General features: G+C 40.4%; 1 protein-coding gene across 6 annotated transcripts in view; it reads left to right on the top strand.

The window, feature by feature from the left end:
- The window catches only part of LOC141757960 (PH and SEC7 domain-containing protein 1-like), an 85,079-nt gene that overhangs the window by 32,877 nt on the left and 37,312 nt on the right, over nucleotides 1–14,890 (top strand). For 5 of the 6 annotated variants that reach the window (XM_074618890.1, XM_074618893.1, XM_074618889.1 and 2 more), the window contains 5 exons: nucleotides 2,940–3,134; nucleotides 5,562–5,642; nucleotides 6,903–7,015; nucleotides 8,907–8,965; nucleotides 10,957–11,046. In XM_074618890.1, the coding sequence (XP_074474991.1) occupies nucleotides 2,940–3,134; nucleotides 5,562–5,642; nucleotides 6,903–7,015; nucleotides 8,907–8,965; nucleotides 10,957–11,046 (538 nt within the window). Of the gene's footprint in view, nucleotides 1–8; nucleotides 370–2,939; nucleotides 3,135–5,561; nucleotides 5,643–6,902; nucleotides 7,016–8,906; nucleotides 8,966–10,956; nucleotides 11,047–14,890 lie in introns of those variants that run through there. The other variant, XM_074618894.1, reaches the window with a different exon arrangement.

The following is a 14,890-nucleotide window of genomic DNA, read 5'->3' as shown; positions in this document are numbered from 1 at the left end:
GACAAACAGCTCTTTTACTTTGTTGAGGGTGGGGGGGAAGGAAGCTTGCTGTGAGGATCAAATGACAGCAAACACAGAGGGAGAGTGAGAAAGTGGAGGACAGGAAAGTTGGAAAGTTTCAGTCAAATCCGAGCGGAGGAATGTCAAAGTCTGCAGGCGTCCCGGGAGAGACGACAGGTGTTCCTCTGCGACGGTGATGCGTTCAGGTTACGAGGCCGGGAGAAGGAGAGGAGGGGTCGGTCGGGCGAGCAGTCTGAGGCGAGGTGGCGGTCAGGGGACGGAAATGAGGACGCCGTCTGTCTTCTGTTGTCAAGGTTCAGCTGCAGTAGGAGAGGAGAGGTATTTGTCGATTAGGCGGTCTTGCCACAGGTATGTCCCCCCACCCAGGAACCTGTCTCACCTGTCTGTGTGTGTATATCACAGCATTTGAATATTACATTTCCCCAGAGGGAATATCCAGTCAGGAGCTGTGCAGAGTAGATTTGCATGCCTGTTCACTTCAGTTTTAAAACAGTATTGATAGATCATCTCTCAAAAGTCTCTAAAGCTGCTATACTGAGATGTACACTTACATTTTGTGTTTTCTCTGCATGCATGTTTTCTCTCCCTCTGTGTGTGTTGTAATCAGATCTTCTCTGTGCTTTGTTGACATAGCCGGTCCGGCCGCACATGCTTTTAGTGCATGTGAGCGTGCCCCACTGGCTAGCTCACGGCCGCCGCCCTGCACTGCTCTCATACGGCGGTTACAGCTGATAATGTCGTCCCAACCGTCAGTGTATTTGCAGAAGCGTAGCGCCCTCCCTCCGGTTCCCCTCCAGGTTAACACTGTTAGCTCTGTCAGTAGTGTTGCCTTTGTTTACACTGTTAGCGCTGTTAGCACCGTTAGCTGTTGCCATGTTGAGAGCCGTGTGGGGGCAATAGAAATGCTCCCATTCTCGTGTTTAGCAACTTTAAATTTGGTGTTTTCTCTACACTCATCTTCATTTTTAGCAATGGTAGCAGCATGGCTGTAGGGATGGCAATGTTAGGGTTTCAGCATATTAGCATTAGGGCTGTCAATCGATTACAATATGAAATCACGATTAATCGCAAATTAATTGCGCATTTTTTATCTGTTCAAAATGAACCTTAAAGGGAGATTTTGTCAAGTATTTAATACTCTTATCAACATGGGAGTGGACAAATATGCTGCTTTATACAAACGTATGTATATATTTATTATTGTAAATCAACTAACAACACAAAACAATGACAGATATTGTCCAGAAACCCTCACAGGTACTGCATTTAGCATTAAACAATATGCTCCAATCATAACATGGCAAACTGCAGCCCAACAGGCAACAACAGCTGTCAGTGTGTCAGTGTGCTGACTTGACTATGACTTGCCCCCAAACTGCATGTGATTATCATAAAGTGGGCATGTCTGTAAAGGGGAGACTCGTGGGTACCCATAGAACCCATTTACATTCACTGATCTGGAGGTCAGAGGTCAAGGGACCCCTTTGAAAATGGACATGACAGTTTTTCCTCGCCAAAATTTTGCGTAAGTTTGGAGCGTTATTTAACCTCCTTTGCGACAAGCGAGTATGACATGGTTGGTACCGATGGATTCATTAGGTTGTAGCTTTAAAACTGAGCCCAACCTCGGCTAAAACCTTAAAATCAAGTTGCGTTAATGCATTATTATGGCGTTAACTCCGACAGCCCTAGTTACCATGTTAGCATTTAGCTCAAAGCTCTGGCAATGTTTCATAGTACAGCCTCACAATAGCTGGCTGTAGACTCAGTTCTTGTTCTTCTGTGTACTTTGTGAAACCAAAGTTGACCATTGAGCCCTCGTAGCTTTTCTTACCCAGTCGGCTTTTGTTATTAATTACTGTTTGCTCTGGTGTGATTTCGCCTGACTCATTTTACAGTGCAAGGATGTGTAAGTGTGGGAAGCGAAGCCCTGGGACTGTGGGTTTTCTTGGCTTGTTCCTCATGCTGAGAAATACAAATGAGAGCTCCGCTTGTTCAGGAAGTGTTTCTTGCTTTTTTGTATTACAACTCTCAGCTGTTGAACCGTCGTTGTTTTCAATCGGCCCCGGCTGGCGTGACCAGAATTGTCACACGGCTCTCGACAGCATCAATGAAGGTCATGCATCACGTCGAATTCTAAGTAACTGAACTCAGAGACCTCGTTTTCTGAAACGTGGTTCTCTTTCAGCTCAGTGTGACATAACATGCTTAAGTTATTATCACAGCGTAATTCAGATGTAATAAGTTTTGCACTTCTGAACTGGTTAATGCTTTGAAGGAGCTTAATTAGGAAGTGATAACGAGAAAGCGAGGCAGCTGGCAAAAGAGGGGATTTGCAGAGTGTATAATCAAGTTGAATATAAAATGATTTGCATTCATCCTGTTATACTTGATACTGAATTCATGTAAAATATGGGCTTTGTTTACTCTGTTCTGCGCTTTCTTTACCTTCCATATCTCCATCCAATCCTCTCTTTTGTCATCTTTCCTCTCTCATTCATCATTCATATTCTGTTTCATTTAACAGATATTTATATTTTAAGCTCCTTTCTCTTGATCAGCCTTACTCTCTTCATCTCCCCCTTGTGTATTTGTCTTAAAACATATCCTACAGCTGGAAACTCTGATTTAAGATCAGATATTAGTATTACTATATTAAATTATTGATATACCGAAGTTATTAGTTTTATTATTATATCGCCATCATTCTTTGTTCCTCCTTTTATCCCTTTTTCTCGTTCCTTTTCAATTATTTACAAATCTATGTCATTTGTCCCACTTTCCACTCCTGGAACAAAATGTTCTTCATTTCCTATCATTCCCTTCCTTTCCATATCCCTTTCTGTCCATCTATTTGTGTCTGATAATCACTATTTCTGCTCTGTCTTCACCCTCTGACCCCCTTCTCACTCTCTCAGCAGGGACAAGGCCCGCCTGGCGACAGATTCGGAGCTGGACCAAGACCTGAGTGAGCGGCTGGGTCTGGGCAGCAGCGAGACGCTCACCAACGGCAGCCACCGCGCCGACATGGCAGCCGCCAGACGCCTGGCCAAACGGCTCTTCAACTTGGACGGCTTCAGGAAGTCCGACGTGGCGCGTCACCTCAGCAAGAAGTGAGTTACTAGACTATTTTATTGTGTTGTGGCTTTAAGTGTCTGAAAATCTCAAAAGTGTGCTTGTTGTGTAGCATTGAAGCCAGCGGGCAACCTCCAGGTCTGAGAAGTGAAGCCAATGCTGAAGCGCCTTAAACTGTCATTCTTTCTAACAGCCAGCAGGGGGCGACTCCTCTGGTTGCTAAAGAAGTCTGATTGTATAGAAGTCTATGAGAAAATGACCCTACTTCTCACTTGATTTATTACCTCAGTAAACATTGTCAACATGAGTTTATGGTCTCAGTCGCTAGTTTCAAGTCTTCTTCAATACAGCATGATGTTCATTTAGTAAATGATGGTCCCATTTAGAGTCAGATAGACCATAAAGCAGGGGATGCTTTAGGGCGGGGCTACCTTGTGGTTGACAGGTCGCTACCACGGCGTTGTCCGGTCTGGGAGTTGTCCGTGTTTTCGTCTGGTTCAAGCACACGTCTTGTAATCCTGCATATGGAATACTATTATCCCGTTGCTTTTAGCACTAGCAATCATCGCTAGGGCTTCAGACAGTGATTGATGACTGGTTGCTAAGTGGTTTGCGTGTAAGTTAGCTAGTTGTTTGCTGTTACAAGGTGTTAAGTAGTATGATTATGACTGGGAGGCGGAGTTAAAGGAGAAACTACTGCACCTGCTCTATGGGCCCAATAGAACGGAAGATCACTGGAAGATCTGCGTAGATTTATACTCGGAAGTCAATCCTTTTTTTGCTTCATACGCCACTAAGCAACTTTCATAGGAATGAACGGGGGCCCGTCTCCGACCCTGTATCTAGTTCTCTTTATACATCCACAACTTTAACCCTTTCACAGTGTGTTTTCAGTTTATGAAGTTAATTGTAACATTTTTGGTCGCCTCGAGGCTTCAAAACGGATGTCAAAAACACGAAACACAAATACACGTCACTACGTCCACTTCTTATATACAGTCTATGATCCAAGGCACAACAACATGGCGGCCGCAGGCAAAAGGTGGAAGATTTCGGATTTGATGTGAGATTGATTGAGTGTTTGAAATCGGAGGTGTGGCTGCATTTTGTCTTCCCTAAGTCAGAAAATGAAATAGGCGAGAAGATAACAGACGAGACAAAAACACCGAAGAAATAAGAAATAAAAAAGGATTCTTTCTTTTGATAAAGAAAAGATAAGAGAAAATATGTTTTGTAGATTTTTGTCTTTTTCAGTCATAATTTGTCTTCAATCTCATTTTGTTTGTGAATCGTGAGAAAATATATCGTATTGAATCGTGAGTGTATCGTTACATCCCTAATGAATAGAAATACCAATAGTACTGCTGCTACTCTTATAAACAATAAGATGCTCCATCACTCCTCTTAACCAATATGTTAAGTACTCTATAACTGCAGGAAAAAACTCCTTTCTGCTGCATCTTATGTTTATTTAATGAATGATAATCTACTGGGTCACATTCAGTTTCCTGTACATTTCCTCTTCTGTTTGCCACTTTACATTCTGCCTCAATACTGCTGTGTTTTACTACATCTGCATTCTGGGCAGCAACGCGCTGCTCCATCAGCCCGTCAGTCTGTCAGCTGCTTGCTCTCGTGCTGATGAGAAAAAAATTGGGATTAAAGGGTTTCCTCACTTTGTGACACGTGCGCTCTGGGAATCTTCAGCTGACTGACTGACTGACAGCCCACACTGAGGCCATTCACTGAGAACGCTAGCATTTGAAAGTTTGATAAGTCTCAGTGAGGGTCAAAGTGCACATGTACGACGCAGTATTAGGGCCACATTGAGGGGGGAAAAAATGGAGATTTCCAGAATAAAGTCATAATATTATGAGAAAAAAGTCATAACTTTACGAGAAAAAAAGAAAATAACACGTAAAATTACTACTTTATAATATTGTGACTTTATTCTTATAATACTACAACTTTTTTCTCTTAAACTTATGATTTTATTATCATAATATTACGACTTTTTTTCTCTTAAACTTATGACTTTATTCTCAAAATCTCCGATGTATTTATTTTTCCTCAATGTGGCCCTAATACTCCGTCGTACTGTCGAACCATAGACCTACAACAATGATAAATATAAATGAAAATGTAAACAAAAACAGTTATTCATTTCCATTTTTAAAAAATCCACATGGAGCCACTGGAGAGGAGCTAAAGAGCCGCATGTGGCTCCGGAGCTGCAGGTTGCAGACCCCTGCTCTATACGATATCCAGAGCATTAATATAGCAGCAAAAAACGATTTGCTATGTAAAGATATAGTGGAGTAATGTCCACCTGAGCAGAGAATGAAGTCTCTCTCTCCCTGTGTGTGTTGTAATCAGAGCTTTGACATTTTGTGCTGGGTTTTTGTTGTTTTTGGATTGCTATATTTCCTCCTTATAATGTTATTTTATATCTTGTTTGTCTACAGTAATGACTTCAGCCGTATGGTAGCAGAAGAGTATCTGAGTTTCTTCAACTTCACAGGCCTCTCTGTTGACCAGGCATTGAGGTGAGAACACACAAATACATATAATTACAATGCAAGACAAGACAAAATATAACTGACGGTTCGTTTATCACATAAAATAACTGCTAAATGTAATATATACATATATACATTCTTATGGTTAAAGAATGATTGATTACATTTTTAAATCATGACGTGTGTTGTCTGACCCTCACATGATGTTGTGTGATGCTGGCTTTGATTTGGCCTCAATAAGAGGAAATCTGCAGATGTTTTGATTTTATCTTTGTTGGTATTGTAGTAGAAACTCTCTACTGTCAAACACTGCTCTCTAGAGGGCAGCTCTGGTGTTGCATTTAGAGTTTGGACAGTATGTACAGTAAATACTCAGTGTATATTGTTTAACAGAGGTTCATACTGTATTCCTCTTGTTTCACTTTTGTTTTATTTATTAGATATTAGTTAGTCTGAGCGTGCATCCTACATACTCACCTTCACATCAATGCAGTTTAACTCATTCAGGTGGGGTATAACTGTAGTAATTTGCTGAGGAACAACCACTATCATGTGTTTTTACATCAGCTTTTTCCTCTGAAAATAAAGTAGGTAAATAACTAACTGTAAGGATAGAAGTACTGAGTACTGAGAAATAAAAGTTCTGTATTAAAAAATAGACTTAAGGAAAAGTACAGACATATTATCAGCAAAATGTACTTAAAGTATCAAAAGTAAAAGTACTGACTCCTCTCACATGTTTATATTACAGCATTACATATATTATATAACATTATTACTAATATTATCACTGATGCATTATCATTTTAACAGCATTTTAATGTTGCAGCAGGTCGAGCTGGAGCAAATTTTATACCTTGTTAGGTAGATTATTCTGTAAGAATGCATCATATTTTATAAGTTGTGAACAGTAAATACAGCTGTCAGATAAATATAATATAGTAAAAAGTACAATAATTCTCTCTGAAATGTAGTAGAGTAGAAGTATAAAGTAGTAGAGATACTTTCCATCTCTGGCAACTAATTACATTTTAATACATAACACATGATAAGTAGTCATGTAATTACATAAAAAAACACTTTAATGGGAAAACATACACAGTAATGTAACACTGCATATGGTTTTAAATGAATTAAATCTTTATATTCTGTGGTCATTTCAATAGTTATGTTTTGGGACATTTCTCCAGTGGACTATAATGCTTATTACAGGTCATATTTAATCTGTAGTGGATAAATATTTGGATGGATAAGATGTAGTAACTGTGGTTGTGTTTGTGTGTGCAGGACTTTCCTCAGGCAGTTTGCCCTGATGGGGGAGACTCAGGAGAGGGAGCGGGTGCTGTCACACTTCTCCAAGCGTTACTTGGACTGCAACCCAAAAGTCATTCCATCAGAGGGTGAGTACTGCAGAGGAGCGTTTTCTAAGAACCAGCGATGAATAAATAGAGAGTAAATATGTCTGCTCCTGAATATTTATTACACATAGACACCATTAAAGTGGCTATAATTAATATTTTATAATAACAGCACATCAAATGACAGTGTGATAGTAGAATAATAGTGATGAACCTGCAGAGAATCATCAGCTGAATCTGCAGCTCCCCTCGGCTATACGGAGCTTTATAGTGAGTTTCGGCTCATTGTTTAGCCGTCGACTTCACTCCCAGCTAAAGTCTGTTTTTGCACTATAACTTGCATCTTTCACTGACATTTATTGCACATATTTTACATCTTTTTTGTACCTTTATAACCGGGGACAACAGATGTAAATTGGCTACTGTGGTGCAGTTAGTTGTGTGTGCTGCAGCAAAAAATAAACAATAAAATAAACAAATAACTGTATATAGTTATATATGTATAGCTTCCTAAATAGAATTGTTTTCCTTTTTATTTCTTCCTATACTTTTATATACTTTATTGCCTATTTTATTATTTGATTCTATTCTAATTTGAATATCTGTTCATATATTTTCTGTGAGTAGCATGGAGGGTACTGCTTCTAATTGTGCAATCCTTTATTGTGTAATGACGATAAAGTAAGAGGTAACCAAAAACAAACTGAAAGCTTCTTAAATTTTTTTTAAAATTGTAACTAAATTTAATTAAAAATAAATAATCGTGTCGCCTCATTTTTGCGAACCCTATGGCATCTTGCAGCTATTTGGCTATTTACACCCGGCCAAGTTGAATATGCTACTTAATTTAACAATAGTCAGCTAGCCAAAGGCCCTTTCCTGCAGAAAGATTTAGCAGTGGTAGTAGTAGTAGTAATATAATATAAAGAGTGACAAAATTAGTACAGGGATTAGGTTGTGGTGGATGAATGGGTCAAACTCAGGACAATAACCTAGGAGGCCAGAGGTTTGAGTCCTGTGAAAAGCCTATTTTTACACTTAGTTGACTTATTAAGTTTAAAGGAACTATTTGTAACCTTCAGAAATGCTTGTTAACAGCGACACCTGTGGCCGTTAAAGGGACTGTTTGTAACTTTCTAAAATGTAGCGGGTCGGCACACATGCGCGCTCGCATATGCGCGCTCGCGTGTGGTCGTAGCCTCGTCTCCTCTGCCTGCTCGCCTTCACTCAGACAGCGCGCGCGTTCTCCACCTCTAGACGTGAACGCGCGCTCACTCCACACTGCAGAAGAGTTAGTTCAGCTCTGAGAATATCTAGTGAATGTACAGTGGACGTTTGTGCAGAAATAAATGCTGCAGCTCCTCCAGACCAACAGAGGTTTCCCGTGTCTTGTGAATTGACGGGGCTCCGCAGCGAGAAACGTTATCGTCTCCGACCGCAGCCAGAGAGAGACACCGGCACCCGGTCGGAGACGGTAACGTTTCTCTTCCTGCAGTGGGGCTGAAGCAGGAAGAGAAACGTAACGGTGTCCGACCGGGTGCCGGTGTCTCTCTCCGGCTGCGGTCGGAGGCGATAACGTTTCTCTTCCTGCTTCAGCCTCAAAGCCAACACTAGGATCAGCATTGATTCATGGAGAGACCTTGGTCTGGTCAGCTAACATTACTGCCAAGCAGCTGAAATATAGAGTGATATTGTGGTTTTAGCTGACGTGTGTCGCCTCACTGTGTTGAGTGATGCTCGTTCATGTCTATTTAGAGCGAGCAAGCGCGAGCCCGACGCTGACTTTCGTTGACTTCACGGCCACAGGTGTCGATGTTAACAAGCATTTCTGAAAGTTACAAATAGTCCATTTAAGTATCTGTAAGCTGACAGAAAAAGGTAGTTTTATTTCTCATTTAGCAGATGGGGCTAACTCCCTGTGTTCATTCTGTAGATGCAGTTCACACCCTCACCTGCGCCCTCATGCTGCTGAACACCGATCTACACGGCCAGGTGAGTAATAATAACTGGTATCTGATGGTTAACATCTATGTGTAAAAGAGAATCTACTGTACAGTTAGTGTACGGGTAGTGTTACTGCAGGCGTTGCAGTCAGGCAAAGGATAAACAAATAAAAGTTTTATGAGCTGGATTCTCCTCGAATGCCCTTTTGATTAACTGTGGAGTTTTGGGACTATAAGCCCGATCACCAGCTGATCTGCAGGTCTGCTGCTGAGCCTCTTTTATAGTCCGAGCCTCCCTCTGCAGATCTCAGTGATAGTGCAGCTCTGCGGATGAGTGATTCATTAAAGTGGCTGTAGAAGGTGACTGGATAGGGGATCTGCTCCTTTAGGGAAACGTTAACAGATAAACTGTAAGTTTGATCTTCGTTGTGTTTGTGACCAACCGGTCGAGGCAGATGGCCGCCCACCCAGAGCCAGGTTCTGCTCAAGGTTTCTACCCGTTAAAGGAGAGTGTTTTGTTGCCACTGTCGCACTGAGTGCACGCTCACGGGGGATCTCTTGTTGGGTCTATAAATTATAGAGTACAGTCTAGAAACGCTTTATATGAAAAGCATCCTGAGATGACTTCTGTTATGATTTGACGCTATATAAAATAAATTGAACTGAATTGACTTTGATTATCATCACTATCATACTCAATGGTTTTATTAATCCAGTAATAATTACTAAAATGACAGAAAATTTAGATTTTTTTTAATTTAATTTAATTTAATTTAATTTAATTTAATTTAATTCAATTTAATTTAATTCAATTCAATTCATTTCAATTCAATTTAATTTATTTATCCTTTTTTTAACCAGAAAGGTCCCATTGAGATACAATATCTCACATTACCGATTTAGATTATTAATACAAAAATAAATCAAATAATAAATAATGATATAATATTATAGATTAAACTACCCAGCAGTATATAAAGTAATTAAAATTAGCTCCGCCTTTACCAGCTGTGACATTGAAGTGATGAACACATTAATACATCAATAACTTTAATACAATAATATGATATATATTTTTCTGAAATGGGACATAATGAGTACTTTTACTTTGGTATTTAAGTGTATTCTGATTCTGACTTTTACTTGTTTTAACAAAGTATTTTCACAATGTAGTATTGCAACTTTTACTTGTAAGTAAAAGATCTGAATACTTCTTCCATCACTGTGTGTAAGACGTAGTAGGTCTAGGCAATATGGCCAAAATCTAATATCACAATGTACTGTAGGTCATTTCATGTCTCGATAACGATATATATCATGATGCAGCGTGTTTTCTGGTAATTCAATAAATAAATAGTCTACTGTATATGAAATATCTACCTGGTAAAGCCTATTTTTTTTACTTGAGAAATGAAAAATACTGAGTATTTTCTCATTTTAAGAACTTGAGTGAAATTATAGAGAAAAAATAAATAAATGTAGGTCTAGGGCAGACAGCGAGAGACACCATATAGAAAGATATATACGATAAACTGAATAAAATAAATACATTTTGACAATATATATCGTCATATTGCCCAGCCCTAAGAAGTAGTATGAAATAAATTGATATTCCTCTTAGAGCTGTCAAAGTTAACGTGATAATAACACGTTAACGCAAATTAGTTTTAACGCCACAATTTGATTTACGCAATCGATCTTTCTGAGGTTGTATCAGGCTCAGTTTTCAAGCTATAGTGAAGATACTGGTATCATCTGAAACTAGAAAACCTAAAGAAACCATTGGTACCAGCCATGTCATACTAGCTTGTAGTAAATGAGGTTAAATAACGCTCCAAACTTGCGCTAAATTTTGGTTTGTCATTGTTTTGTGTTGTTAAATGATTTACAATAATAAATATAATCATACATTTGCATAAAGCAGCATATTTGTCCACTCTCATGTTGATAAGAGTATTAAATACTTGGCAAATCTCCCTTTAAGGTTCATTTTGAACAGATAAAAAATGTGTGATTATTAATTAATTCCTCTTTTTTCAGAACATCGGTAAGAGGATGTCGTGCACGCAGTTCATTGGCAACCTGGAAGGACTGAACGACGGCCAAGATTTTCCCAAGGATCTGCTTAAAGTAAGCTCAAGACTAAAATAGCACACACACACACACACACACACACACACACATGCTGTCACTCACAGACACACATGTGAAATGAGAGCGAGCAGACTGAGCGTGCCAGCGTGGTATTGTCCCTCAGATCTGTGCGACTGATCCTGGCTGTCTGGCCTGCGCTCACTGCCAGCTGGCATCCACCTCATCTCCAGAGGCCTGCAATCAGAGCCTGCCTGGGCCCACCGCTTCCTGGTACACTCCAGCTACGCGGCGCGGGCCTGGGAGAATAATAGTTATGTGATCTGGAGGCAAGGAGACGTAGCCTCCCCTCGGGGTATCCGTGCGTGACTTCAGCAGCATTAGATTAGGCTATTATCTTAACCCAGTTGAGTTGGGTCGCAATACATCGTGAACCATCAGACAGGGTTCAGACGGAGGCCTGGGGCCACATGATGTGGCGAAATAACCCAATCAGAGCGGGCCCGCTTGTCCGTTGGTGCGCCTAATGATGATGCCGTTGATTAGTTTTGTCTGCAGAGTGGTCCGTCAACATGCCACAGGGCCCCTGAGTGCAAGTCAACAAGTTGTAATGGGGTATTTATAATGCATGAGAGAGAGAGAGAGGCCTCGTCCCTCTGCTGAAATGACTTCTGAAATGAAAAGCTGTTATTAAGGGCAGATAGTATCCATGCTGCCGCCATGTGACCGCGAGCTAGGCGAGGCAGCGAGAGAAAGAAACGGTCCCACAGACGTGCATTAGCTGTTTTATTAATGCTCGTATAGATCCAGGAACAGCCTTTTTAATCAAGCCTTCCACTTTCCACAAGCTCTTTTATTCTCTTTCTCACCCTCCAGCTACACTCTCTCGTTCTCCCTTGTTCTCCGATTCTCTAAATGTTCGGCCGGCCCTCTCTCACTCGCTCCTTATCTCGGCTCTGTTAAACTCCCGTGCGGTTTTAATCTCCATCTCTAGACTGTGTCTCGCTGCCACCTTTATCTGCACTCGTTTTCACCTCCTCCCAGTCCTGACCCGTCGTCTCGGCTCTCTCCAGCTGCACCAGCTACTCAGAAATACAAGTTTCAGCGTTATGTATTTTTTATGATCTTAGTTCCAAACAAGTGATTTACTAAATCAGGTTGCACTGTTAAAACTTAAAGGACACTTTGCCTTAAAACAAGGGCTGTCAAAGTTAACATGATAATAATGCAAATTTGTTTTAATGCAACTAATTTAACGCATCAGCGCAATTTGGGATTTTTAGGTTGTAGCGGCTCAGTTTTAAAGCTAGAGTGAAGATACTGGTATCATATGAAACTATAAAACCTAAAGAATCCATTGGTACCAACCACGTCATACTAGCTTGTTAATAAGGAGGCTGTTGTTTATTGATTTCCAATAATATATATATACATACATTTGCATAAATAAAGCATATTTGTCCACTCCCATGTTGATAAGACGATTAAATACTTGACAAATCTCCCTTTGAGATAAATTTTGAACAGATAAAAGTGTGCGAATCATTTGCGATTAAAGCTGAAGTAGGTGAGAATGGAGCAAATATGATTAAAACAATGTATTTCTATAAAACGGTCGCTATATGGTGACAGTAGTACACGAAACAGGTAACCTAAAAAAAATCATGTGCCTCTGTGTCCTCCGGTGCTCCTAATGGCATCTGCAAGATTTCACAGACCGGAGGAAAACAAGCAGTAAGAGCTGATCTGAGGTCTGCTGTCCAGCTGCCGTCTATGAGAGCCAGCTGTCAATCACTATGAACTCCGACCAAACGGTCAAACTAGGCAGCGCTGATCAAATATGAATCAATATTCTGTTACGTTAATGCCTATTTCTCTCCTCAGATGTTCTCAGAATCATCTTCTAGTGTACTGTTTAGCTGTAAAATGAGAAAGTTTGTGACGCCGCCACCATTGTGAAATCCGGTGAAGGAATGCCAAGTTCTGGTCACATGACCGGAGCACAGCCAATAGGAACGCTCTCTCTCTATGAAATAACCTGTGATTGGTCAAAGTCTCCCGTCACGGGCTAGATTTTCTAAAGCCTGAAAGCAGAGCCATGAGGAGGAGCAGAAGTCTAGTTATCTCTCAGAACACTTGAATTACAATATGCTGAAAGGTTATTATGGGATGTTTGCCCAATGATACCAAAAATATATACTGCCTACTGCAGCTTTAATCGCGATTAACTACGGACAATCATGCAATCAATCTGGATTAAATATTTGAATTGATTTACAGCCCAATTAAGTACGCAAGTTACGTAACAAAAGTACAGTCAAATGAGTTAACGTTGACTTTTGGTTTCACGCGGGACATGAACAACGGTCTCCTTGGTGAAAGTCAAAGTGCTTGTTTGACCCGTCCACCACCCCCCCAACCTCCGGCCTACATGGACTTAAATGTTAAATCTTTTTACAATACGTCATCTGACCTCCTTAGCGGCAGGCCTGCACGTCCTGGCTCACGATTACGTAGGTTATGTATGAATTACAGTGCATACATGCTTTTCGTATTAGCACAAACAGTGAATGAGAACAGCCTGCCCTGTTACACTCAATCTGATCACATAATAGCAAGCTGCAAATATTTAACAGTAACTTTATTTAACAACTAACGTCTACAGAAGAACTAGTTTTTGTTGTGCAACTCGTGAATCTGCTCTTTGTACCGTTTCCTTTCCTCTCTTGTTTATTCCTCTCCTCTGTGTTTCTGTTATCTCTCCATCGTTTCCTCTTACAAAATAACTGTCATTCCTCCCCCTCCATCCTTGTATCCCTCATTTCCTCCACTCATTCTCTTTCTTTTCCATTTCCCCTTTGTGTCTGGTTATCTGTGTCTGTCAGCCTAAGAAATCCCTCTCTCTGTCTCACTTTCCCACTGGCGCTGCACAACAACAACAACAACAACAACACACATGTACTGTATATCTCACATATCGTCTCAGACTCAGCTCTTGTTTCCTCTGTCACCATTTTTGCAACTGCGTCACAGCGACCGTTGTGTTTTCATCACATCTTTGTTTCTCCACCATCCTTCTGTCGCTCTTTCCTTCTCTTATCTCTCAGATTGAAGTGATTGAAGTACAGCAAATAATCATTCCCACATTGTCCTCTCTGTCTGGATTTCACCCTTTTACCTCTTACTTACCAGGAAGTTATTATTCATTTATTCTTTCTACTTTTCCACCTAGATGTTAGTTGTAATGTCAGTCTTCAATAGTAATTGAATATTCATTTGAAAATGTGCATTAATCAACATTCAAACAGCTGTAAATGTACCCGTATCAGCGGAGAGGCTAGTTTTCATCAGTTTTCCCTTTGCCTGATGTTATTAGGCATCCTAGAATAATACAAATAATACACAATGTCAAATAGTTAAGAACATACTAAATTTTGTTATGCTAAATGCAGTACCTGTGAGGGTTTCTGGACAATATCTGTCATTGTTTTGTGTTGTTAATTGATTTCCAGTAATACATATATACAGACATTTACATAAAGCAGCATATTTGCCCACTCCCATGTTGATAAGAGGATTAAATACTTGACAAATCTCCCTTTAAGGTACATTTTGAACAGATAAAAAATGTGCAATTAAAGGGACTGTTTGTAGCTTTTTAAGCGTATAAATGTACCGGGTCGGGACGCATGCTTGCTCGCTTGTGGCTGGAGTCTCTGCTCCTCTGCCTGCTTGCCTTCACTCAGACACCGCACGCGTTCTCGCTGTCTTGTTCAACCTCTAGACGTGAACGTGCGCTCACTCCTCACTGCAGAAGAGTTAGTTTAGCTCTGAGAATATCTAGTAAATGTACAGTGGATGTTTGTGCAGAAATAACTGCTGC

Source organism: Sebastes fasciatus, chromosome 20, assembly GCF_043250625.1.
Source record: "Sebastes fasciatus isolate fSebFas1 chromosome 20, fSebFas1.pri, whole genome shotgun sequence".
NCBI lineage: Eukaryota > Metazoa > Chordata > Actinopteri > Perciformes > Sebastidae > Sebastes > Sebastes fasciatus.
The sequence above is the reverse complement of the archived record's forward strand: the minus strand, read 5'-3'. Positions and strand labels throughout refer to the sequence as shown.